Here is a 27,941-nt window from a genome sequence, read left to right on the forward strand (position 1 = left end):
TCTTTAGTACTAAAGTAAGTTTTTTTTAAAGCAGCATATAGGTGGGTTTTTTTTTTTAATCGTTTCATGCCCCATGTCTTCTGATTAAATGTAAATGGACTTAATGCTTCCAAGTAATTATTGATAGCTATGTACCTACTGCCATTTTGATAATTGTTTTCTGGTTTTGTTGTCAACTCTTCTTTCTTCAGCTCTTGTGATTTGATGGCTTTCTTTAATGATATGCTTGATTCTTTCATTTTTTGTGTGTCTCTTACAGGTTTTTGGTTTGTGGTTAATGTAAGGTTCATAAATAACTTCCTATGTATATAGGGGTCTATATTAAATTAGGTCAGTTGGCTTTGAATATCTTCTAAAAGACTATATGTTTACTCTTTGCACCCTGACATTTTTTTTAAAATAAGACATTGTATTTTACATCTATTTTGTGTATCTCTTAATATTTGTAGATAAAATTGATTTTAATACTTCTATCTTTTAACCTTTATACTAGCTTTGTAAGTATTTGATATATGACCTTTACAGTATGTTTGATTTATCAGTGAAATTTTCCTCTCTCATAATTTTCTCCTACTTATGACCTTTTCTTTTCCACTTAAAGAAGTCCTTTTAACATTTCTTATAAGGCCAATGTAGTGGTGATGAACCCCTTTAACTTTTTTCTTGGAAATTCTTTCTCCCCTCCAAATCTGAATGATAACCTTGCTGGGTTAGACTATTCTTGGTTGTATGCTTTTTATTTTCAGGACTTTGAATATATCATACCACTCTTTTCTGGACTGCAAAGTTTCTGCTGAAAAATCTCTTGATAGCCTTGTAGAGTTTCCATTGTATGTACCTAGTTGCTTTTCTCTTTTTGCTTTTAAGATACTCTTTATTAGTTTTTGACTTTATCATTGTCTGTATGGACCTGCATACAAAGTGTTCATATTGTTTGAAGCTGTTTTTCATGGACCTGGATGTCTGATCCCTTCCCCAAGCTACAGAAATTTTCAGGTATTATTTCTTCAAGTAAGTTTTTTGCCCCTTTCTCTCTCTCTCCTCCTTTGCATTATGGGGTCCCATAATGCAAATATTAGTACACTTGATGTTGTTGCAAAGATCCCTCAAAATATCCTCATTTTTAAAATACTTTATTCTTGCTATTCAGGTTGGGTTCTTTCCATTACCTTGTGTTCCAGATCACTGATCTGTTTTTCTGTATCCTCAAATCTGCTGTTGATTCCCTCTAGTGTATCTATTTTCATTATTGTATTCTTTGGCTCTGGTTGGCTTTTATGTTTTCTTTGCTGAAGTTCTCACTGAGGTCATCCATTCTCAAGTCTAGTGAGTATCTTTATGACAATTACTTGGAACTCTTAATTAGATTATTTTTGTTTCATTTAGGTATTTCTCAGATTTTTGTCTTGTTAGTTTGGACATAATCTTCTGTCTTCTCATTTTGTCTGTCTCTCTCTGTTTCTATGCTTTTTGGAGGTCAACTGCATTTCCTGGTCTTGAAGGTAGTGGCCTTAGGTGGAAGGCATCCTGTAGGGCTCAGTAGGCATCTTCCTGATCCTCACTGGGGCTGCCTGCCAGGTGTGTTGGGTTGGTAGCTGCTTTCAAGAGAATGCCAGTCCTGACAGCATCTAGGTGGTTAAGCCCCCACTGATTTGCAGAGGTCCTAGAGTTAAGCTCTGCTGTTATGGGGGCTCAGGTTCCCAGTGCAGGTCCCCAGAGCTAGGAGTGCCCCATATGGGACTTAATCCCTTTGTTTCTCATGGAGGACCTCCATACCTATACTATCCCTCCTGCTTGTGGGTTCCCACTGTGTCTGTTTTGTGCGTGTGTTTTTTGTTAATTTCACTATGTCACTCTGAGTGAATTGCATTATATGTAGATGAAGCCTTAATTTGTCTGTAAGAAGAGGTGAGCTCAGAATCTTCCTAGAATACCATTTTTCCAAGATTTTTCTACAGAACTTTTTGATCCTCCTTTTTACTTCTGTAGGATAGGTGTTAATGTTCTTACTTTCTAATTTTAGAAGCTTGAAAACTATTTTTGTTTTTCTTAGTCTAGCTAAAGGTTTGTCAATTTTGTTCTTTTCAAGAAACCAAGTTTTGGTTTAATTGACTTTTTTTTTTCTTAAAAAAATTTTTTTAATGTTTATATATTTTTTTGAGAGAGTGAGAGGGAGTGTGAGTAGGGGAGGATTGGAGAGAGGGTGACACAGAATCCAAAGCAGGTTCCAGGCTCTGAGCTGTCAGCACACAGCCCAATGCAGGGCTTGAACCCATGAACCGCGAGATCATAATCTGAGCTGAAGTCGGTCGCTTAACTGACTGAACCACCCAGGTGTTTCTTGATTGACTTTTTCTATTGTTTCTCTATTGTATCTCTAGCTTGTTTAGGTCTCCTCTAATCTTTATCATTGCCTTCATTCTGCTACCTTTGGGTTTAGATTGCTTTTCTTTTTCTAGTTCCTTAAGGTGTAAAGTAAGGGTATTGATTTGAGATTTCCTTTGGTATGTAATTTTATATAGTTATATCATACTTTAAAAATCCTTTTGACAGGGGCGCCTGGGTGGCGCAGTCGGTTAAGCGTCCGACTTCAGCCAGGTCACGATCTCCCGGTCCAGGAGTTCGAGCCCCGCGTCAGGCTCTGGGTTGATGGCTCAGAGCCTGAAGCCTGTTTCCGATTCTGTGTCTCCCTCTCTCTCTGACCCTCCCCTGTTCATGCTCTGTCTCTCTCTGTCCCAAAAATAAATAAACATTGGAAAAAAAAAATTTAAAAAAAAAAATCCTTTTGACAAATCTTTCCTTTAGGTGGAATGCTAAATGCATTTATATTTAAAGAAATTACTCATAAGGAATTCTATCATTCTACAACTTGTTTTCGACATGTGTTATATATATAGTTACTCAATTCTTCCTTTACTACTTTGTGGTTTATATTAAATTTATAAAAATCTAGTTGGAATTAATAGCAGCTTACATTTGATAGCGTATAAGAACTGCTCATGTACAGTTCTATCCATTTGTTTTTATGAGGTTATTGCCAAATTATATCTCATGCCCTGTGTCTGATTTGCATGTTCTGTTGAGTTGCTCTAGGGACTTCTTCAATTCACTTACGGTTTTTCCACTTTTAGAATTTGTATTTGACTCCATTTATAATTTTTATTTCTTCATTTATATTCTCTACTTGGTGATACCTTGTTCATCTGGTTTCCTTTAGCTCTTTGAGTACATTACTGACCACTAAAGTCTTTAGGAAGTTGAATTGCTGCTTTAAGGACAGTGTCTGTTAAGTTCTTTCCTGTGTATGGGTATAATTTATACTTTGTATGTTTTCTACACTGGTCATTCTACATACTGTAATGAAGCAACTCTAGAAATTGGATTCTGCTCCTTCTCCACAACTAGTTTTTGTGGTTTGCTGTGAGTTTTGTAGTTATTTAGTGAATTTTCAAAACTGTTTTTGTAAAATGTTGTCATTTGTGGTCTGCGAAGTTTGTATTTCATTGGTTTAGTGGTCAGCTAGTGGTTTGACAGAGGTGTCCTTAAGTGCCTGCAGACAAAAGAGAGAAAAAGAAACAAAAGAAACTAGTCCCCTGGGCTTTTGCAGACTGACTCTGTTGGGGCACCCTTGAGCACTTCTCCAGGGACTTTACACCTGTGCTCTAGCCTTCATGTCTTGCTTGGGCTGGGTGTAAACATCAGCAAGAGGTAAAAGCTTAGCGTTTTCTCAGATCTTTTCTGAGGATGCATCCTGATCTGGGTTTTGGCACATGGCAGCTTCTCAAAGCCTTTATTCCCCAAAGTAATTCACTCTCCAGCTCTTCCTTTCATTCAGGCATTCAGCCCTGTGTCTATATCTGTCACAACTGTTACCATGCTCCTGCCTGAGGCAAAAATTCATTTCGTTATTTCAGAGAAACACCCTAGTAGTCACTTTTCTACCCTGAGGAATTCGAGTTAGGTGAAACAAAGACAAACCCCTTGCCTGAATTCTCCCAGTAATCCTCAGGTCAAAACACTATTCCTTAGGAACAGGAGCATTCTGCCTCCTCTACAGTCAGGTACACAGGCTGCCATTTTTAAGACCACTGCTGACTGGGGAGACTAAGATTAAAATGCCATTAAACTATCCATTTGAGTTTCAGTCATATTTTGTTTAAGCATTCATAGGGTTGCTGTCAACCTTTCACTGTCTTTCAGACTTCAAGCAATATTGAGGGACACTGCCAGTCTTCCTAGTGTTCTGTGGAGTGCATGAGTCCTTAGAGTTTTTCATCTTGCCATTTTCATTGCCTATATGTATGCATCATTTTTAATGGAATTACATGTACCAACAAGTGACCTGATTTTCCTATTATAGTCCGAATGTGTGATACTTTATTAAAACTTTGTATATACTTAAGACTGTTATATGATAAAAACACAGCATATATATATCTCAGACATAAGTAGATAACAAAAGGAGTATGGAAAGATTCATAAATGACATACGGTCATGAATTAAATAAAGGAATTCAGAGGCTAACATCAACATACTTGTACCATTTTAGTGTGACTACTATGGTCCCCCTTTTCCCACTCTTAGAAAAATTCTATTAGGTAAATTATTGGTTTGACCCAGTACAGCTTCTTGCTAGAATATGAAAAACCTCGTTTTAATATTTTAAACCGAATGGTTAATGAGCTCTGAGGAACACTGTCTCCTAAAGTTCACTCAACTGTTCTGTTCCTTGATGCTCTAGTTAATGTGTTTGCCTTTGTTACCAGTACTTTTAAAATGCAGTGTTTACTGTGTTTGATTTCAAAATAATATGCCTTGTTTAGAAATAACTACTCTGTTCACGTACCTTTAGGGAGGTTCTCCTAATAGCAAGAAAGGGAGTACTTGTCAAGCTCTATGGTTACAAGATCTAATCTCCCTAAATCACCATGCTTGTTGGATTGCTAATTGACAAGGGATATTACTGTATACACAAAAGAAAATTACAGTATACACACAACACTCCTAGGCTTACTCATGTGAAATATCTGATGAAAGGAACAGTCAGCTGAGCAAAATGCAACATTTTATTCATCAGATGTTAGAAATTAAACTCCTTTAGATGGAACTTTATGTTAAGATTTTTTTATTCTAAGTAGGAAAGCCATTGTTTTTATTCTAACTGGAGATGGTGAAACATATCAGTTTTTAAGGGAGTCTTCAAAACAGTAAATAGGGTTGAAAAGTGACGCTGGAGGATATAGCATAGTAGATACAAATTAATTTTGCAATGTGAATTGTTTGGCAAAGGTAAAGGTAGCCTATATCACATGTGTGGTTTTCCACATGCAAACTTCTGAAAGCAAACTCCATTTGAACCACTCTTTGTAGTTTTTGCCTGTAGCACTTTCCAATAACAACTTGTCTTGAGGCAATTTATTTCCTTCTAGAATCACTTCCCTAATGCAACAACAGTCTAGAAAAGCAACAGCTTTGTAAGCTATAAAATGCTAAAACAAACAAACAAACAAAAAAAACCTGTCTTTATAGTTGGCATAAAATTAATGTTGAGAGGAAATTACATAATATAGGCTAGAAAACTTTTACTAATCTGGGATAGGGAAGTTCTCCTTACCTGGGCCATTGTCTGACTTTGGTCACGACTGAACACTATGTTAAGCTTTATAGAGACTAGATGTATATTGTTTAATAAGAACTCTCAGCCTTAAGGGGACAGACCAACGTAATTATAATAAAGATATGTTTACATGTAAAATCTGGTCTCAAACTTCAATTGCATGTCTTTTCTCAAAGAATCTTAGAAACTGTAAAAATACTCAATGGAGTTACATGTACATGTCAAGTGCTACGTAGGGATAGGCATTAAATAAATGATCATGATCATTTAATGCTTTTCCATAAGTGACATTTCAGTACTAAACCTATCAATCTTTGAACAGGAACTAGGGGACCTAATGTGCTTTTTAATAACAGATTTGGGAATATGTAGTAAGGTGAATATAGTTCTGAATTAGTTTGCAATTTTCACTGAGTATCATGTTTTGACAAGACAACTTCTTGCTAGCATACATACTGCGCTGGAATTTAGCTTCATATGCCCCTATAGGCTTTGATATTTCCCATTCTTTATTAATTTCATAAAGGTACAAAATAAGTAAATTCAGTGGATGTACACCTGGTCCCTGTTTGAACCTGTGTGCCTGAAACTCCTAACCAACAAAGTTCTCCATGGTCTATTATTTGGATCTTAATGAAAATTAGATGACAAAATCTTAAAAAAAAAAAAAAAAAAAAAAAAAAAAGAAAGAAAGAAAAAGAAAAAAGTTGATTGAGCTGATTGTGTTTCTCAACTGTTTAGCACCACAGAAAATAAAAATTCAGGTTAGAGAGTTTGAAAGCCCAGTTACAGGCTCTGTTTTTCTATTCTTTGCAGCTTTCAGCTTCTAGTGCTTTTGTAAGTCAGACAAAATTTATATTCCTGTCTACAGGGTTGTTGTAAAGAAAAAAAAATCTACCAAAGCGCTTTATAAATTAAAAGACGACATACAAACATAATAGAAAGCTTCACTGAGTCACCCATGTACAGGATGACTACTCTCTAGCTATCTGGATTCAGGGAACCAAGTTTTAATTGCAAACTTTTGCCATGGAACATGGGGAAAATGGCCACATTGGGTTAGTTTTGTAGTTCTAAGTCTGGATTCCTGGATTTTTTCTTTTTTTATAGTCTAATTTTGGTTTCATTTTACACTTTCCAAAGAGGGAAGACAGAAAAAGTATGACTAATTCCCCCAAACTCTGGGGCCCAGCAGGTACATAACCAGACTTCTCTGACTCCAGGTTCATCCACACTGCTGGGAAGTTTCCATGTCTTGGGAAAAGAAGAGAAGGCTAGGGAAGCCCGTTGTGCCCCACCCCTACAGAAGGAATTCTCAGTGAGTCTATCACAGTGCTCTAGCTGAAGATGTATTTAAAACTAAAGAGGGTTTCAACTTAACATCTAAATTTTAAAACTGGTTGCATTTCAGCAACCAGTCAGCTCTGAGAACTCGTCCCGGAAGTGAAATGAGAGAAGGACTGCTCTGACGTCTGACACCTCTAAAGTCAGAGAGGAATTAATGTCTAGTTTGGGCGGGAGGCTTCCCTCATCTGATGCCTTCAAGCTTGTTGATTTGGTCCTGTTTGCTTTAAAATTTGTATCCTAGGAAAAAACCTCCACTTCCCAGGTTAGGCTTCCAGTTATAGGCACTATTCATCCAGCTCCCTCTTTATCTAATTATGATTAATAAGAACAAAACATTATTTGTAATCATACACGTATCCTTTATACTGAAGTGACAAAGAGTAGAGTTTCACTGTGACATTTTCATGCATACACCTTATCTCTGTACAACCTTAAGGATTCTTTAACATATATTTCATAGTTTCCTCTTACTAACATTGTGGTTTTCCTTACTAATGAGTGAACAGTTCTAACACATGAATTGATAATTACATTGTCATTTATTTCAGTCCTAAGGCATACGCTGACTATAATATGCTCAAAAACATTTCAATGTCTCCTTTGTTCTTTCCAGTGCTAATATGAAATTGAGCCATCTACTTCCATAACTTAAATTTACCAGGAAAACTCACATTTAAAAAAAATTACACAAGAATAAGCTAGATTATCACAATGTGGAAATGAACTCAAGAATTCAAAATATATCTCAGGAACACTTTATCTTCATGGTAAACATTCACTTTATGCAAATCCCACTTGGCTTCATTTAATTAAAAAGCTGAAAAAGAAAGAAAATTATATGCTGAAAATAAGGAAACACAATATGCTTTTTATTCATTCTAAATTACTACATGTAAATGTAATATAAAATGTCATAATTATAATTAATTCACCTCATTTTCCTTTCTTATCGGGGCATTTTCTCTGAACTAGTTCCTGAAATGGGGTCACGCTTGTGGGGAGAAGAGGCAGGGGTGGGAGAGATGCTGATAAGAACTTGAACTAGTGGTGTTTAAGTTTGGGTAAAATACCCTATTTCTATGAACTGCTCTCATTGCTGGTTAGAGCATAGTTAAATCAGCATTTAAACTGGCAATGTAAGTAAAAGAATAAAAACTGTGGATGGATTAAAACAAAATTCTTTTCTCTCTTGAATCCGCAATTCATTCACTTACACAAAATAACTGAACACTTGATCTCTTTTAAATGAAATATATAACTGAATTATATTGAACCAAAAAGAACGTACATGTAAATGGTGTCATCAGATTCTGAGGAAACACAAATGGATGCTTGTCCATACAGAAATGAAAGCAGAAGATCGCTGTTTTTAACTTCCCTAAGCAAAGTTTTAATCTATGAACAGAAATAGAACTTGTAGAATGGTAAGTCAGTTTAAACAACATTGACTGACTTTGTTTGAGATTTGTACCTTTTTCTAACACGTGGTGGTTTTTTTGTCTTGACAACACAACTTTGGAGGACAACCAGAGACAAACCACGTTTTAACTGAACATTAAAACAAAAATGAACTTAATGGTTGCTATAGCTGAAAAGTCATGTAGCTGGAAAACTAAGCTTAGTAAGTTTAATCCTCGTCATATATTTCTTGGTCTTTCTGAACCTCGGTTTCCTCATTAGTGAGAAGAACGTTTGTTTGGATGATCTCCAGAGTTCTTTCTAGAGCTTGTACTTTACAAACCTAGTGACACTATGTGCTCAAAGTAAACACTACTAAAAAAAATAAAACCTTACATAAAATCTGCAGTAAATACTTAAAATGTTATATAATGTAATTATAAAGTAAACATGCTATGCAAACTAAAACAATTACTCTGTGTATCTGTCTCTGAGGAATTAGTAAAGGGTGGAAATCATGTGCTGATACCTAGATGCAACAAGACCTTGCTTCTGTTTTCAAACTAGCAAGTTCTGGCTGAGGAACCGCAAGGCTAACCCCCTCTGAGAACAAGAATGTCCGCAGGAAACGTCCCCGGCGCATTCAGCAGCAGCTGCCGTTCAGGCCACACAATCCTTAACACTGATGGCAATGCACGTGGTTGTGGCCTTTGGAGAGGAACTCTGGCATTTTCCGTCATGCATTTTAAGCTTCCCCTAAAGATTAAAGCTAACTGAAGAAGGAGGGTTAATGATAAAAAGAAAACTTGACCATAAACAATTTAAAATGTAAAGTTGAAAAAATTATAACTTTAACAAAACTGAGGATTGGTAGGGTGTTGGTTTTTGTTTTCTAAACATGGTCTGAACATTTCAAGGTGTGGTGCACTAAAGATCACCTTTTATCACCGCTAAAAATACTTTACCGTAAGAGCAAAAACAGTAATATGACCCCTGTGATCATCTTATACTTCCTAACTTTTGGGAGCTGGAAAAGCAAAAAAAGATTCTATCATTTTTAGATGTTAAATTTACAAAATAAAAGGATCTCTGTATCTTCTTAATATTAAAATAAACTAAGAATCCTTAGTTACCACATTATTGGTTCATGCTAGGGATTTTTCCCAAACTAAAATACTTATTTCTTCTAAAAAGCTATTAAAACAATCCTTTGTTTTTATTCTTTTGTGCAATGACAAATATATATTTTATCTTGAACTGATACTGTTGTTCTACAATGAAGGATAAGTTTAACAGAGTACTTCCTGTTCTTTTATGGTTAAAATCTTTTTCATAAAAAGCGTTACAAGTTTACAAGTGTTTGAAGACATTGGACAGCTTGAAGCCTGTCAAAACTGTTTGCTTAAAATGCTTCTTAGAGAAGGATACACTGTTATTCTCTAGGTAATCATTCAATATTAACATGAATATTAATATTAAATAGCCAATGTATATTCCAGTATGAATGTTTCATATGGATTTCACCACTCGGGACTTGTCCCTCAGTCTTACACATCAAATTCTGACACGATTTTTTTTTTCTTTTCATTTACCTGTCTAGTAATTTTAGGGCATAACAGTTCTCATATATTTATGTTTCTAATAATGCTTGGATATTATCTTTCCAATAATGCTTACTGTAAAAAGGTATTAAATACTTGTGTAATACGAAAACTGTTGAATAGCAAACCAGAGTAGCCTCCTCTTATTTGAAATGTATTTTTCAGGGCTGTGGCTGCTTTCCTCAGAGAGGGAGCAGCTGCCTTGGGTGCCACCAGCAACTTCTGTCTAGACTCTCCTCCACCCTGTCATGAATGGTTTTCCTCACAGTTCATGGTAGTCGGCATGTGTGTGACAGACACGGACTACTGTGACTGGCTTTGAAGTGACTGTATGTATGGTCAACGAACTCAAGTACTAGTAGAAGTTGGAGGCCAGGCTGGTGAGTTCTACACAGGAGGATTAGAGAGCCGGGTAGAACCAGCACAGTTAGGTCCCAGAAACTCTCCCTTTTTCTAGGTTAAATGGGTGCAACTATTCCCTTCTAGTCTGTGTAACTTGATTATTGTTTAGAGCACATCACTGATGCAGAGGAGACTGTGTATACAAAGAAGGGGTGGGATGGAAATCTCAAAACACCTTCCAGGTCCGGCTCTTTCCCAATTACTCTCTCACACTAGGACACATTTTATTTACATAAAAATGTAGTCCTTGACTTGCTGAGAAACAAGGTTCTAAAAGTTGGTAGCAAGGTTATTATCTGAAATTCAAAATAAGTTTTTCTAGAGAAACATTGTTTAAAATGGTAGTTATTTTCTCAAATTTGGGCCAAACATTGTCCATCTCAATCAGTATTCTGCAAAGACTTATTGACCACCTATCGTATACGAGAATATCATGTATAGAAGGGTGGTTGTAACACATGTAATGACTAAAGGTCATGGCCATTATATTTCTCTTCCAGAGGAAAGTAAGACCCAGACAAAATTAAGTATAGCACAGTGATATACTTGATATGACGGCAAGTCAAAGTGTTAGAGGAATTGAAAAACAAGCATATAAGGCAAAACTCTGACTTTGAGAATAAGTTAAATGAAGCGATAGTGGCTTAGGCTAAAGGGGCTGAGTGCAGAAATGTGCCAAAGAATGACAATAACACTGTGTTGTATTCAGTATGTCTAAATGAGGAGTCCGTACACTTTTTGTAAAAGGCCCAGAAAGTGAATACACACTGTGGGCTAGAAGTCTCTGTTGAAACCACTCAACGAAGCTGTTGTAGTGCAAATACAGCCCATAGACGATATAGAAACAAATGAATCTGGCTGTGTACTGATAAAACTCTTGATGGATACTGAAATTTGAATTTTAAATAATTTTCACACGTCACAAGATATCCCCCCCCCCCCTTAACTTAAAACTGTAAACACACTTCCTAGTTTACGTGGCACACAAAAATGGCCAGGCGGCCAGATGTGGTCCACAGGCAATAGGTGCTGACTCGTGTACTACTACGTCATAGGGTATGATGAAGGCTGTGTGTGTTATAAGAAGAAATAGAGGACACAGACGGAATCAAACTTGAAAGAATTTAAGGTGATGGATACAATGGATTTTATGTCGCTAGTAAAATCATATTGTAGAATACTTAATGGCACTAAAATCTATTCACGATGTATATGAGAGGGATAAAGTAGCTTATAAAATATGTATGGTATAATCCCTTCTTAGGTTCAAAAGATAAACAAGCCAAAGAATTGACATCGATAACTTAGGTGTTGATTATGAAAAATTTCATATTTTTTTCCTTTTTGCTTATCTAGATCATGTAAAGGAATATGTATTAGCTTTTTCCCTCTTTCTTGTTATTATCCATTAATGGATTTTGATAAAGCAACATAATCTGTGCATACCTTAAATTAATTCTGTATTACTCTACAATAAGTGATTGCTTATGGAAGATAATGACTATACATTGGGAGATAAGCTTAGGGGATAGTCTGAAAAAGGCCCACGTGTATCAAGAGGGCAGCAGTGGGAACAGAAAGTGATGGAGGCCCAGACGAGTGACTCCTCTAGGACTGTGAGAAGAACATCGTCTTAGGGAAAATGGGGAGAAGAGCAGAAAATAGGTTTGGAGCACAGAGGAGGCTGCCCTTTAGCCATGTGGGGGGTGAGGTGGTAATGTGGTATTCAGGTCTGGTTCTAGATCTCAGGAGAAAGGTGGTCAGGATCTGACTTGCATATGGAAGTGGGAAATAATTGGGAAGGAAAAAGGAAGGTGTAAAAGTATCGTGTTACAAAATCCAAGGTAAAACGTTTCAAAGAGGAGCTGGTCAACTAAAGTGCTAGAATGATTATGTGAGTTGTAGAACGAGAAGAGACCTCCGGTTTTGGTCACTGGAGACACTGATTATATGCACAGCATGTTTATTCCTTTTTTCTTCCTGTGAAATATTTAAATAGGGATGAAACAGTGGCGTGCAGTTTGTTTTTACTTACCTTAAACTGTCTTTTGTTGGTGTTTAAAAAATACCAGCATGTACACAATGCTCTTAAATGAATGAATTCTGTCCAACTGGGAGCTTGTTAAGTTCTCTGAGCTCTTCGGGTGGACACAATTTTCTTCTGTACTATACTTACTGCCTATTCTCAAACTAGGTCAGGGAGACCTGATTACAAGACACTCTGTCTTACAGAAATCATTCATGTGTTCAATCAGCAGTTGCTCACACTTCATTTTGGTTTTGAAAAAAAAAAAAAAAAAAAAGTATAGAAGACAGGAAAAGCCTTGCTTCTTTCCAGACAGTGTGGATGGCCCACTACTTGATTTTTCACTCCTGTTTGGCCTTGTAGTTGGTGGAACTCAATGATTCCTATTCTTGAGATTTTTTTTAACCTTAACTCTCTATTAAATGTTCTAAGGGACTGCAAGGGAGAAGTACATTATGGCTGTTAGCTAGGCCTCTTTAACCTGCTTCTTTGCTTTGTAATAATAAATTACTGAACCCAGAAAAAGTTTCAAGTCTGAAGGAAACGATCTAAAACAAGGCCCAAGGAAATTCAGGACTTTATTAGGAGAAGGGAAGAGATCTTTGAGTATGGAAACCTTTCTGTATCTAAGGTCGCACAGGGCACCAGGGGTCAAATCTACTGCCAAGGCCACTTCTCTACATGGCCTGAACACAGAGAAACTTAGTAACAGTTTGTCTAACATGATTATTAATGATTAGACATGATCAGGAATGTGGATACTATTTCTGGGGAAAAAACATAAAGCTAGTGTGTGGACTAAGGCTGGGGGAAAGGTGAAGAAGCAAAAAGTCTTCTAGGCCATGGGAGCTCCCTATGCTTTTCCTGTTTTCAGTGGGTTGCTGGATGGTGGAGAAAGTTGCACTTTCAAGACGGAACTGACCCTCGAGAGCTATCTGTGTGTGTGTGTGTCTGCTCAGACTATGTGTTCTGAGGTTGAAGGGCTTGGAATGTGCAGTACAAAACGTCAAGGAACAAAACAAATTTCTACAAAAATTATTTTGGCCTTATGTAGAGGTTCCTAGTATTTACTGCTGAAATTACCAAATGTTGATTAAAAATCTTAGTACAGAGGGGCGCCTGGGTGGCTCAGTCGGTTGAGCATCCAACTTCAGCTCAGGTCATGATCTTACGATTTGTGAGTTTGAGTCCCGTGTTGGGTTCTGTGCTGAGAGCTCAGAGCCTGGAGCCTGTTTTGGATTCTGTGTGTCCCTCTCTCTCTGACCCTTCCCTGCTCACACACACACTCTCTCTCGAAAATAAATAAACATTAAAAAATTAAAAAATCTTAGTACATATTTCAGAGACTTGTATTTTATTTTATTATCTTGACATTTTCGTTAGTTGAAAAAGGGCTGAGACTACATCTGTCCTAGGCAGAGTTCAGTATATTTCTGTCATTTGTTTTGGTTCTGCTTTCCTCCTTAAAGTAATAAAACACAGGTAACTAAATGAAATTACATTTTGTTTGGAGTGGAGTGCGTATGCACATATAGGAGTATTTTAAAAATATACTGCTTGTCAGATGGTTAATTCCATGGGTCAGAGTCTATTGCTTGAGATTTGTATCTGAGGGCTTGTCTGTAAAGCCGCTAAGCACAGTAGCCCACGACGGGAATGTGGGGTCTCACAGTTAAAAGTTATCTTACGTCTGTAAAACGATAGTTTGCTACAACTTGTCTTACTCATGAGATAAATATTATGGCCTTTATTTGAAAGATGAGGAAAACTGAGGCTCAGAGAAGATGAAAAGACTTGCCTGAGGTTACAGTTTTAAAGTGCCATGGTCCAAATCATATCTTCTCACTCAGTCCAGATCACTTTCCAATACACCACAATGAAATACAACAATATGGAAAAAATAGTCCTTAAGATTCAATTTCCATTTGCACAGTATTACTACAAGATTTAGCACTGTATTCCTTATCTACACAAGAGAAGGGCCAGACAATGGTGCTTTTAGAGCATTCCAGCTCTTCCCCGAATCCTCTCTACATCTTGGGTCACTTAGGTCATTCTTCAAAGCTGGAACCCAGCAGGAGAAAGACAATCCCAGTGAAATTCTTAGCAGTTACATGTATTATGGGCTGATCACCACACCATTTTGATACTACTTTTATATCTGTACGGCTCAAGGCTATATTTAATATGGTCTCTACAGATGAAAGATCCACATGTAAGATATAGAAATTAATGTGATACTGCTCTAATACTGTACCCTGGGATTTTTTGGCCCTGCTGTACTTATTCAGTATCATACTTTTATCAAAATTCATACAAATAGCTCTCATTTCCAGCTATCTGTGTATTTTCCATCACTGAAGGTAAATCCATTTTTTGTTACTCATTATCTCCCAAAATAGCCAAGGACATCAGGAACTACAAGTATTTTTTTAAAAAAACAATAGAAGATAGTGTCTATGTCCATTATACGCAATTTTAATTAATAATAGATTTTTAATATTTGATGTCAGCCAGCTAAGAATCAATCTGAGTTTGCAATAAGTATCTTTATAGCTCTGGTTTCTGAAATAATTATCTTCCAACACACCACACATCCCTTTAGGTGTGTGGAATACCCTGACAACTCCATGGGGTGTCATTTGATGTGAATTCCATCTTCTGGAGTTGTGCAATGTGGCAAACCAGTACTCTTTTTTCCCCACTACTTTTCTATCTTAACGGTTCCTATTGCATTTAGATGAGGAATAAATAAAAAATGTTTTTGAGTTCAACGTTCAACTAATATGAAGAGCACCTACTATGTGCACAGCACTTTGGAGATACAAAAAAGGTATTTTCAAGGACTTCTCTCTATAATACCATACAGTATTACAGAATGAAAATGACTTGAATACATGAAACAGTTCTGTATGAATACTTAGTGAAAAATGTAATGAAGTAAAATGCTGAACACAAATGTAATGAGGTAAAATGCTGAAGTTATTGTAAAGGTAAGACGTAGGCGAAGCAATATTAATCGAGAAGCCTACATTTCAGGCTCTACGAATTATATAATTTTTCCCCACAACATTCTGAGACAGGTGTTCTACCAAGTTTACCAATGAAGAAAGAAGCTCAGCAGAGTTAAGTATCTTGGCAAACGATACAGCATTAATGTTAACGTGACACAAACCTAACAACTGAGCCTGTCTCCAAACCCCATAAAGAAACTAAAACACTATTTTAGAAATGAAGAAAAATAAGACCAGGAACTTAAGTGACTAAGTCCAAGTCTCAAAGTTAGTGAAGAGAGGGTCTAAGATTCAAACTCCCGATCTGTGTGACTGCAGAGTTAGAGATCTCAATCACTATAATATACATTAAACTTGAACTCCACTCTTCTGACTGTAAATATTATCTGTCCATTCTGCCACTCTCTCTCTCTCTAAAGAGTTTTATAAACAGGAAGCGAAGTGGTAATTAACAGAGAATGGTTCATTTTAGTTTTTTACCAAACGAGAGACATGGGTCATAAGTACTTTTATGGAAATTTTTTGATTTTTTGTAGGTCAAAGTGTGTCCCTGAAAAATAATGGGAAATTACCTATTACTGAAGACTATCGTGTATCACTACTAGCTCTTTGCTTTTCTTTGAAGATGGGACAAGCCTAAAGTTAATCTTTATTTAATATACAAAAGGAATTCATTGCTACAACTGGAATAAAATTTCCTTTCTGAACCATGGCTCAGATGGTAATTAGACCAAATTCTTAATAATCTTGATATTTCACCGGTAGTTTCAAGGGACTCAGGAGTCCAATTAAGTTCATCAAAAGGTTCAGGGAAAATCTGTTCTTCACTCAACTGAATCATGCAAATATAAAACAGTTACTTAATCTTCAGTGTAAAGAAAATCCTGCTTAGGAAAGGAGATTAAATACAAATGAGTTTGAAATATTTACATCTGAATTAATGATGATAATTAGCAACTTAGTTATTGAATAATACTGATAATTAGCAACTTACAGTTGTTGAGTAATTAATACTATGTGGCATTTACCGTGTATCCGGTATTGTGTTAAGTAATCTACATGCATTCTCTCATGTAATCCTGACAAGAGTCTTATGAAGCATGTAAATTTTTTTTTTCCATTTACAAATGAGAAAACCAGTGTTCAGAAGAGTCCAGTAACTTGTCCAAGGTCACACATCCAGTAACAGATCAGGAATTTAAATCCAGGAAGTTTGCTTACTGAAACCTAACAGAGAACCTAGGAGAGTTAGTGATGGTGTGAAACCTACTGATACTGTAGAAAAACAACAACAAAAAAACCCCTAAGACTAAAATGTGGGACAGATTGAAGGAAACAGGATAAATATTTCATGCAGATCCTATCCCCTTCAAAAGTTAGAAAGATCAACAAAAATAACAGCGCGAAGTACTGAGAAAATAACATGAAGGGTGTAAGGGTTTAAGATTTTGTGACGTTTAAGACTGAAGTCAAAACAGAAATAAAACACGTAAAGATGACTACATACAGAAGAAATGAAAGACTGTAGATTAAACAGAATTCAAAATTATGAGGAACTAATAAAAATTCAGAACTGTGTTCAGAATTACCTCTAAACTATAAGTGGTATTTTTTTGATACAAAAGTTGTAATTCTCAGACATTGTTATTAAAAGGGAGAACTAGAACTGACGTCCCTGGCTAAAGGTGATTTTTAAATTAGTGTATGCTGTTATGTTCAAATGTGCATTTTCACGAAGGGAGAGCTTAACAGTTTTATCCACAGGACAGATATTATCCACGGTAGGCAAGCAGTGGGCAGTTTTTTCATTCGTTTTAAAGGAAAAAAGTGTACTTGTCCTTGCAGTTCATCTCAAAGTCAAGGATCTGGTCTTGGATGAGAACTCATTCTTCTTTTCTTTTGCAAGCCCACTTCAGTGTATGTCTGCCACAAATGAGTACATTAAGTTAGCCCTTGGTCCTTAAGGTTAAACGCAGGGCCTCACTCTCTGTGAAGACGGATAGCCACAAATGTCTTTCCGTCCGTAAGTTCTCAGACCAGCACATGCCTTCGGGAATCTTGCGCATGTTTTCCTTTTCCTCTGATGATGGTGTCCTATACCTCATTCTCTCGTTCCTTACAAACTGCTTTTGTTGAGAAGAGCAAGTTGATTTTTTTTTTCTTTTAAATCAAGTACTACAATGCTTGTGCCACAGATACACCCTTCTGGGAATGGAAGCCGTTTGAGAATGTGGTGCTACGTTATGTTCATAACTGACCAAGCTTCTCACACACAACAGTTCAGTGGGAGGAAATTTCTTTTACTTCCTTATCAACATCTTACATTTCTACTCTTCTTAGGATTATTTCTCTCTTTCATTCATTTATTACCTCTGTCACTCTTGCTTCTGCTATCACCTTTATTTTTTCCTCCAGTGAACTAGTTGTACAAATAGATATTATTCCCCTGGACTGTCAGGTTTTTAGGATTTAGCTCAGGATTTGTCCAAATCTTTGGCATGTAATCTCTGCAGTCCTTTTAGCAAAACTTGCTCTTGTGATGTGTATCATCTGCTTATTACCATGATCATTCACAAGAGAGCTGATTAAAATTTCTGAGAAAAAAATAAAAGCTTATTCAAAAGGAAAATGATGCAGTGCAATAAAAACAAAACCCAAAGCAGGATCTACCACAACTAAGGTAACTGTAGCATAAATCCATGTGCTAGACTAATAAAGGAATAACAGCTGTCAAATGTAAAATTGGTATCTTTTCGGGTTCATACTGCTTTCCTACACTGTATTTTGTTAGCTCTGAGAGATGCTAGAAATAAAATGAAGGAAACATGTATCCTATATGAACCTGAGGAAGCCAGAGAATCTGCATGTGAATGATCAGATGGACAGACAAAACAAGAGAGAGAAATTCTGATGAATTCCACAAAGCTACACCCATTTTATTATATGTACATATATAATACATATGTAATACGTATCTCTAAAATGAAACTATACCCTGCCTGGGAACAGGGCCCGTGCCTAATAACTCCTCTGCAAAGTCTAAGCCGAACACATGGTAGGTGCTCAAAAACTTGCTTAACTGAGTTTAAAGTCACTTGGCAAATGAGTTAGCTACTTTATGTTAGCCTTTAAATATGTATTACCCACGGAAATTCTGTTTATTAGTTAAAAACACAAACACACACATTAATATAATGATATTACCTGTAAGGATAGCCATGGTATTTGGAACGAAATATTGAAAGTAGAAAACTGAAGAAGAAGACCACCAGGCCTAATCCCACTAGGCAAATTACTAGAAAGAGACAGACAATGCTATTAGGGTCTAGACACATGCAACCCAAATGCGTGTTTTTGAAATGCATTCAATTAATAACAGTATACTTACATTTTAATAGTTCATGGCACATACAGGCACAACAAACCAGATAATCCAAAATACAATGTATTCATTATTTTCCACATTCTTCTCAATGAAAATGGACTATTTGGGGTATGAAAACAACAAAAGTGACTGATCTAAGTCTTCTGGTGGTTTTCTTCTCGTAGAGAGTTCCTACGAGTACTAAAATGCCCCAGAGGGATCAAAACAAGACAAAATATGTGAAAACCACAAACATGATTATCAGCCCCTGCATTATAAAGCATTGGCTATATTAGCATAGACATTTGCATTATCAGAAAAGTAACTATAATTTTACTTTTTTCAGGTGCCATGCAATATTTACAAGGAAATGTTATTTTAGATTATTGACTACTGCTTCGGTAAAAGCCTATTACTTAGAAATAGTCATCCTGGTGGACAAAAAGTTAAGAATAAAGGCTTCAGGAGCAAAGTCATGTGGATTCTGGAAAGCCAAAATGGGGACATCCCCCCACATTGTAGGTCACTGTGTCAAAGAGTTGTTTGTTTTCACGAAGGTAGGGAAGGCCAGTATTACAGTAAGAGGTGCTGTGGTCTAGGTTTCCCCTACCACTTTAAACCAGGCAAGTTGACAATAGGGAAAATACTTTTTTGTTTTCTTTTCTTTCTGTTATGGTTAGGAAGATTTTACTCTAAAAGAGTAATAATATCTGTAACATATGCAATGGGAGTACATATGAAAATATATTGGGTATTTAAACAAAATTTATTTCTATTGGTAAAATATATGTTCATAAAATTAAAACACTTGTTAAAAATCTGAGCCAATTAAATGCAGACATGTTTAGAATTATGAAAAACTTAAATACATTTTAAAAAATTGAAACTGACTTAAATCTATGCCATAAATAAGTAGAAACTGGAGTTAGCTCTTAATAAGAAAAATTTAAGCATGTCTTAAGAATCAAACATTTGCACAATACTTGTATACTTTCATTAGTTTCAGGTAATTCTTAGAAAATATTGAAAAAAATCTGAAATAATTGTAAAAGAAAGAGGAATAAAGAAATGAAATACTAAGGCACAGGAGAACAAGGAAAAGTTAGCAGTTCTATACACTTCCATAATGATAAAATACATTTAAAAGTATTCTTCTAGCAGGTCTGAGACCGGGTTTAATTACACTCCTGGAAATCAAGCAGCAGGTAAGGTATGATACTGTCAAAAAATGGTCTAGAAATCTGTCAGTTTTCATTCAATTCTACAGGAATATCAATCAGTTTTGAGTACAAATTGTTGAAAGTCATAAGCGCTTAAAAGCATTCAATTGCAGCCTCTGTGACATTTCATTTCAGACAAAGTTCATGCAGTTGAACTTCAAATGAATATTGGCAGACGATAAAGTAAAAATCTGGTTGAATACCTCAAAATGAAAAAAACACCTTTTTAAAAATGTGTGGACTATCCAACTATGACAGACACCAGGCACTAGATGTAACAATGTTAAAACATCCCTGCTTATAACAATGTTACTAAACCCATAATTAATTACCTGATGCTTTATTTCATACCTCACCACATTTGGTATTTTTATCAAACACTTCATCCTTCCTTTCTTTTCTTTCTTTCTTTTTTTTTTTTTTTTTCTAATTTTTAGAAGCTAAGTAAAACCCTTTTATTCCCTTTGCCACTTTGGTGCTCCATGATCAATGAAGCTCAAAGTACATGATCAAGTAAAACAATATATTTACTTGATTCTGCGCAGTGGAACAAAACAGTATTAGTCAAGTCCTCGTATATAGGGAAGGGAGCGGAACTGAGTGAGTACTAGTGAGGAGGTAGTAATTAACTGAATGAACCACTGCAGCCCAGACAAGTTAACAGACTTGTGAGAAAATGCTATGACACAATCATTCTGACCTGAACAATTACAATCTCAGCCATTGTATTATTATATATCAAAAAGGAATAATTGTAAAATATATTTCCCATGTCTCTTCCTCTCAAACTACACATGAATAAATAGTTTGACAGTGCTGGGGCTGGAGTGATATGCAGAGAAATTTCTACCAAGAGGAAAGTTGGAAGTACTGATTTTATAAACTTCACAGATGTTGTAAGATTAAAAATTTATGTATTTCTTACCATTACCTACTTTAATAAGACAGGACATATAATAAATAACATAAACATTATCTGTCATTTCCAAGAGCATCATATTGTTTGATAGGTATATCATAAAATGATATTCTGAACATTACTTATGCATTAGAGTCTTGAGTAGTTTCTTTACAATAGTAAATCATGGGACAACAAAGGACAGACTAAACTGTAAATTACATCCAAAATATTTTAACACTTAAGACAACTATTTAGAAATCACAATGATTTATTTATATACATGTCACCATAGGTGATACTTACAAGAGAAAATAAGTCTAGATTTTTATTTTAAACTAAGATAAATTATGTGTCTCTTGGATACCTATAAATAAATTCAGGGTGTAAAAGGTTTCCAGAAATGCAGAGTATTGGGAAAAATTTAATTATGGGTTTAATCAAAAATTATATAGGGATCTGATAATACTGTAAAAAGGTTTGTGGCAGGAAATTTAAGGCCCTCTCTTCGTTCCTAACCTATGCTCCTGAGGGTAGATTTTTTTCATATGTTCTTCCTTTGTCTAGCCAAAATCTATTACTTCATAAAAATGTATTTTTTTTCTCCAACCCCCTGAAAGGAATAGTTCTATCAAAGGATAAAAAAAATAAATGAAAGAAGGAAGGAAGGAAGGAAGGAAGGAAGGAAGGAAGGAAGAAAGGATAAAACCTAGTTAACTTGCTTAGAAACAGAATACTGGAAATCCGTACAGTTGTAAATCTTGGAATACCAACGGGAAAGGCAAAGACCCTGGAAGAGACACTGTCAACAGATCACCCCTTTTTCAAATGTTGATCAAAAGAGGTTTGGAGGTAGTGGAAAGGTATTATATTTCAGTGTACAAAACCCATGTGAAAACAGAGTCCTTGAATGTATGCCTGATGATTGGGGTAAAAGGAACACAGCCTTAATCAATAAAGTCTCTGAAGACTCTGAACAGAGAATTTTATGTCACTCTGTAGTGTGGACATTACTACGGAGACTCAGCTTCAGTAGACATGGGTCAGAGCAGCCCTGACAAGGGTAACAGCTTTCCTTTATACGCAATTCCACAGAAAATTGCCCACACCCATTTTGGAAGAAATATATTTTTAAGTATTTGTACACACACGTCCAAAAAAAAAAAAAAAAAAGTAAAACAACAACAAAACAAAACCCAAAAAACAAACAAAAACAAAACAGAAAAGCCCTCCAAAAACACTTAAATCAGAACATTTCTTTAGAAATTTGTTTTCTAAGGACTTTTATACATTTCCCATTTTATTTAAATGAACCTTAAGACTAAAGCAAAACTACAAAAATAGCAACACAGACTTACTCCGTCTTTTTCCAACATCTCCCTTGGATGTTGCTGCTTCATTTAGAAGAACCATCCCCATGGTGATAGCAGCATCTATAGTAGTTGTCAAGGAAACAGCAGAAATACATGCGGATAAAATCTATTAATTTTTCTGGATCTGAACACGATGTGTTCTGTTCCAGAATCATTAAGTTGCAACTGTACACAGAGGTAGATAGGACTTATTCTTATTATCCAACACAAAATTACCGTTCTTTGGTATTTGCCTGAAATGGCGAGATTTTGAAGGTTCAACTCGAAATGTTCTTAAGTTCCAGGACTTTAATTTCTTAGCACATATGATTTACATGGCTCTCATAATCAGTTATGCCATTTCATGTTATACATGAAGAGATGTACTAGTTCTAGTCACAGGGACAAACTTCATCGGCAATCACGGAAAATTCGACTGTATTTACCATGATTTCCCCCCCAGTTCACAACGAGTGCTTGTGTGCATAGTTTTTTTCTGCCTGACTTCTAACTAATGTGCTGTTTCATAGATTACCTTGTTTAAAGAAACATTTATTAAGATCAGGTATTGTGTCACTCGGAAATTTTTTGTTATTCAATTACAAATTTTACAAAAGAAAACATGCACATTATAATAAAACTAACAAATTCAGCAGCATCTTAATTTAGTGAAGTTTACATTTTAAGAATGAACACAAAATTCTGTACCTAATGTCTGCTTGCAGCAGGATGAATATTTTCATACCATACTGAAAGAAGCCAAAGATTAAGAAAATGAGGGGAGCTTTCCACCTTTATAAGAAAATTCTTAACCGTGTTAAAAAAAACATTTTTGACATGGACTAATGTTAAGATTTAAGAACTCATCAATTCTGGATATATATTTATTATGTATTCTGCCCAAATGACTAATGGATTAAAAAAATGAAGAGGCAAATAATTTTAGCTCAGAAATTCCCCAATTTGTTCAACTTTACTAAGGTTTCCTTGTATTCATTTCTACTGCTACAAATGTACAACCCAGCATTAGTATCTTGTACAGGGTCTCTAATGTCTTTTACTCCAAACTGTGAAAGCTCAAAGAATATTATCTGCCTATGTGTATGCAATTGAGTGGAGGAAGTCAAGGAAAATTCTGCAGAGTAAATATTTCCACTCTATTTTCAGAACCATTAGATCAAAATACTGATTAATAACTGTAAAATATTTGAGTCTTTCATGACCTTATTATCCAATTTCTGGTAAACAAAAGATGCCTGACTTCTCCAGTTAGGCATTTATGCTTACAATAACTTCTCTATACAAAGTGTTTTCTTTTTTCTTTTTTTTTTTTTTTTTTTGATTTTTAAATTTTATTAAAATCCAAGTTAGTTAACATATAGTGTAGTGATGATTTCAGGAATAGAATTTAGTGATTCATCACTTAGCTATAATGCCCAGGGCTCATCCCAACAAGTGCCCTCCTTGATGCCCATCACCCATTTGGCCCATTCGCTGACCCAACACTCCTCCAGCAATCCTCAGTTTGTTATACTTAAGAGTCTCTTGTGGTTTGCCTGCCTCTCTCTTTTTATCTTACTTTTCCTTTCCTTCCCGTATGTTCACCTGTTTTGTTTCTTAAGTTCCACGAGTGAAATCATATTTATCTTTCTCTGACTTATTTTGCTTAGTATAATAAACTCTAGTTCCATCAATGTTGTAAATGGCAAGATTTCATTCTTTCTAATTTCTGAGTAATATTCTATTACTCAGTAATATTCATTCTATGTATATCTTCTTTATCCATTCATCAGTTGATGGACATCTGGACTCTTTCCATAATTTGGCTTTTGTTGATAGTGCTGCTGTTGATAGGGTGCATGTGCCCCTTCAAATCAGCGTTTGTGTATCCTTTGGGTTAATAGCTGGTAATGCAATTGCTGGGTCATAGAGTAGTTGTATTTTTAATTTTTTGAGGAACTCCATACTGTTTTCCAGAGTGGCTGCACCAGTTTGCATTCCCACCAGCCATGCAAAACTGTTCCCCTTTCTCCGCATCCTTGCCAACATCTGTTGTTTCCTGAGCTGTTCTTTTTACCCATTCTGACAGATGTTATGTGGTACCTCATTGTGGTTTTGATTTCTATTTCCCTGAAGATGAGATGTTGAGCATCTTTTCATGTGTCTGTTAGCCCTCTCAATGTCTTCTTCCGAAAAGTGTCTGTTCATGCCTTTTGCTCATTTCTTCATTGGATTATTTGTCTTTTGGGTGCTGAGTTTGATAAGTTCTTTGTAGATTTTGGATACTAACCCTTCGTCTAATATGTCAACAAATAGTTTTCAATTTATTCTATTTAGCAATCCTTTATGAAACCCTTTCTGGAGAAAACCAACCAATAACCCAAACAAACTTGCCTGGAAGCCTACTGCATACAAGAGAAAAAGCCACTATCAGCACTATGCAGTATCAGCACTCCCCTCTCCCTTCTCCCCTCTCAAACCAAGCCGAACACATGTATACACCATATACTACCACTAAATTTGGGGGGATCCATGATACATAGTTTGAAAACACTGAAATTTGGTTAATTATTAGAGTTCCTGGAGATTCAGTCATGTCATGAGGGCCTGAAAAGGGTAACATAAGAGAATCAATATTTCATTATTACCAGCATATTGAAATATATTTCAGTATTATCAGTCTGTGCACCTTAAGGATATATTCTTAAAATGTTTTGGATAATCCACTGGAAAAAAACTCAAGTCTAGAGTCATAGGACAATGCTAATAATAAAGTGATGGGAAAATATTAAAAGCTTGTACCAAACTGTTCATATGTAAGGATTTCTACTGCTTGACTTAGCTCCCTGGAGCAAACTACTGTGACTGTATAGATCCTAAGGAGTTAAAGTAGGTCTCCCTTTCATCTTTTTCTGGTTCCATTTGCCAAAAATCCAGAAATAACCAAATTTAAACCACCACATCAATAAATAATACTTAATTAAGTTTATTGGGAATATAAGAACAGTTTTCAAACTGGGAATCCTCAAATTCAAGGACTTACTAATATAAATGTTTTTTTAAATTTTTTAATGTTTATTTATTTTTGAGAGAGACAGAGACAGAATGCAAGTGGGTTAGGGGCAGAGAGAGAGGAAGACACAGACTCTGAAGCAGGCTCCAGGCTCCGACCTGTCAGCACAGAGCCCAATGCAGTGCTCCAACCTATGAGCTGTGAGATCATGACCTGAGCCGAAGTCAGATGCTCAACTGACTGAGCCACCCAGGCACCCCAAGGACTTACTACTATAAAACTCAGGGACATGAAGTTACAGAATGGCTTCTAAAGTAAAATGAAGAAGTTGTTGACTTTAATAGTGGTTGCTTATTACAATGGGGGTTTCCAGGTGGCAGGTGATTGGTTACAAGTGATTACCTCATACCAGTTTTAAGATGATGACATAAGGTTTTTTTTATGATTATCAGAGGTATTTACAAGAAATACCCCAAGTTAAGGTTTGCTTATACTCATGTAAAGGGCTACATTTAGTCTTAAAGTGTTTATGTGGCTTGAATGATTTTTTTCTGCCGGGGAATTCTCAAGTGTGGTTTCTATTTTATATTTCGCTTTAACACCCCTTACTTTATTCAGGTACAAATTTTAATCTACACATTTAAATAGACACATTTGATCTGAAAATTCATAGAAAATTCAGATTATTTTAACTGTAACAAAATATTTTTTTCAAATATTCAAATTAGAAATGACATTTTAAAATGATTTTATGTAGATATTATAAATAAAATACTTACTTTAGGACCCCGTTTCCTACATAGCTTCTGAAATTTTATTAATAAAATCAAGGGGAAAATAACATAAATCTATATCTGAGGAAAATAAGGTTTACAAAATTAAATGCTTAAAATTTTTGATTAAGAGTATAGTTATATATAAAAATTTTCTCAGGGTAAAATTTTATATATACACAAACACCCATGTGCACGTATATAGATGTGACATAAATACACATATATGTAGATATAATCTCAAGGAAAAGTATGTTTTATTAGGCAAAAAAATTGGATATTAACTATAGTTACACAAGTATAACATATCCCTATTCAAAGATCTTCATACCATTTTTACCATTTTTCCTCTACAAATTTTTAAGATATGATGGGAAAACTATGTGAGCAAACAACAGGCTTCTCATTGGAATTTTTGAACTTCACACAAATTCAGTTTGCAAGGGAAAATTATGTATAAGATTTTCATAAGTATAAACCACATTTTACTGGGTATTTATCTTAGGCAAAATTGTTCCAAATATTTGCGATTACAAATATTCCTACAAAGATCTTTTTTACATGTACATGTGCAATATTTTTCTCTAAGGTCTACACATAGAGTTTTCTAGAGAGTGCATATACATATTTTCAAATTAACTAAGGTTTAATCATATTGTATTTTCCTTATATTTCACCAATAGTATTGCCAAACTCTTGATTTTATCAAACTGATGAGGGAGAATCTGTATTAATAGTTTGAGTATCTTTTGATAAGCTCATTTCTCTTTTTAATCTTTTGTATATTGCTTTTTTTTTCTTGCTTTTTTTTTTTTTTTTTTTTGCTCATTTTCCCATACGTCTTTTTCCTCATCTGTGTATTTTTCTTAATTTGTAGGACACTTCCTTTTTCTGGACATGAAAGTGTTGCATATAAACTCTCTTCCTTTCATGTGTTGTCTTGTATATACGTATATAGGTTATTTAATACTAATAGCCAACATTTATTTACCCCAACTATGTGCAGGCAACTGAGCTAAGCACTATGCATGGATTTCTCTCATTAAGCCCCTTAACAGTGCTGTGAAGTGGGTATTGTCTTATTCTTACTTATAAGTTAGGATAATGAAACTTACGGGGGTTAATAACCGGGACACTGTTAGGCACTACTGGAGCCAGAATTCAAACCAAGGCTATCGAAGCCAATGCCTATTTGCTCTTAACTACAATGCGATGTGTTTTTTTACATATTAAAAAAAAAAAAAAAACCTTAATATGTTTTTTTAGTATGTTGACATAAGACATTGTGTAAATTTAAGGTGTACAACATGTTAATGTGATATATCTACATATTGTAATTTGACTGCCATTGTAATAATAATTATCACCTCTATCATGTTACATAATTATCCTTTTTTAAAGGTTGAAATAATCAAGTTCGAGACTCTTAGCAAGTTTGATCATACTACAACATTGTTGTCTATATTCGTTTCACTGTGCATTAGTTCTCTATGGCTTATTTACTACTACTCTCATTAAATTTGTACCCTTAACATTTGTCTTACTACCCTTCATTTCATCCTCTGATAACCACCATTTTACTGTTTTGACAAGTTTGGCTTTTTAAAATTCTACGTGTAAGTGATATCATACAGTAGTGGTCTTTCTTGACTGATCTCACTTAACACACTGTGCTCAAATTCCACCCATGTTATTCCAAATAGCAAGACTGTTTGTATGCCTATCATTTTGTTTGTTTTGTTTTTGTTTTTTACACGTCTATCAACAGACACTTAGGTTGTGTAGGTTATATCCATATCTGGCTATTCCAAATAATGATGCCATAAACAGAGGGGTGCATACATCTGTCTAAATTAGTGGGTTTGTTTTTTTGGACACATACCCAGAAAGGTAATTGTTGAATCATATGGTAGTT

At 35.3% G+C, this 27,941-nt stretch overlaps 1 protein-coding gene across 9 annotated transcripts in view; it reads right to left on the reverse strand.

Annotated features, from left to right (window-relative positions):
* The window catches only part of TUSC3 (tumor suppressor candidate 3), a 289,103-nt gene that overhangs the window by 14,125 nt on the left and 247,037 nt on the right, over positions 1–27,941 (reverse strand). For 4 of the 9 annotated variants that reach the window (XM_045455141.1, XM_045455177.1, XM_045455169.1 and 1 more), the window contains 2 exons: positions 22,247–22,321; positions 18,611–18,701 (listed from right to left, as the gene is read on the reverse strand). In XM_045455141.1, coding sequence (XP_045311097.1) covers positions 18,611–18,701; positions 22,247–22,321 — 166 coding nt within the window. Of the gene's footprint in view, positions 1–7,485; positions 7,783–14,190; positions 14,252–18,610; positions 18,702–18,818; positions 18,972–22,246; positions 22,322–27,941 lie in introns of those variants that run through there. The other 5 variants (XM_045455151.1, XM_045455183.1, XM_045455155.1 and 2 more) reach the window with 4 other exon arrangements.

The sequence above is a fragment of the Leopardus geoffroyi genome, chromosome B1 (assembly GCF_018350155.1).
Source record: "Leopardus geoffroyi isolate Oge1 chromosome B1, O.geoffroyi_Oge1_pat1.0, whole genome shotgun sequence".
Taxonomy (NCBI): domain Eukaryota; kingdom Metazoa; phylum Chordata; class Mammalia; order Carnivora; family Felidae; genus Leopardus; species Leopardus geoffroyi.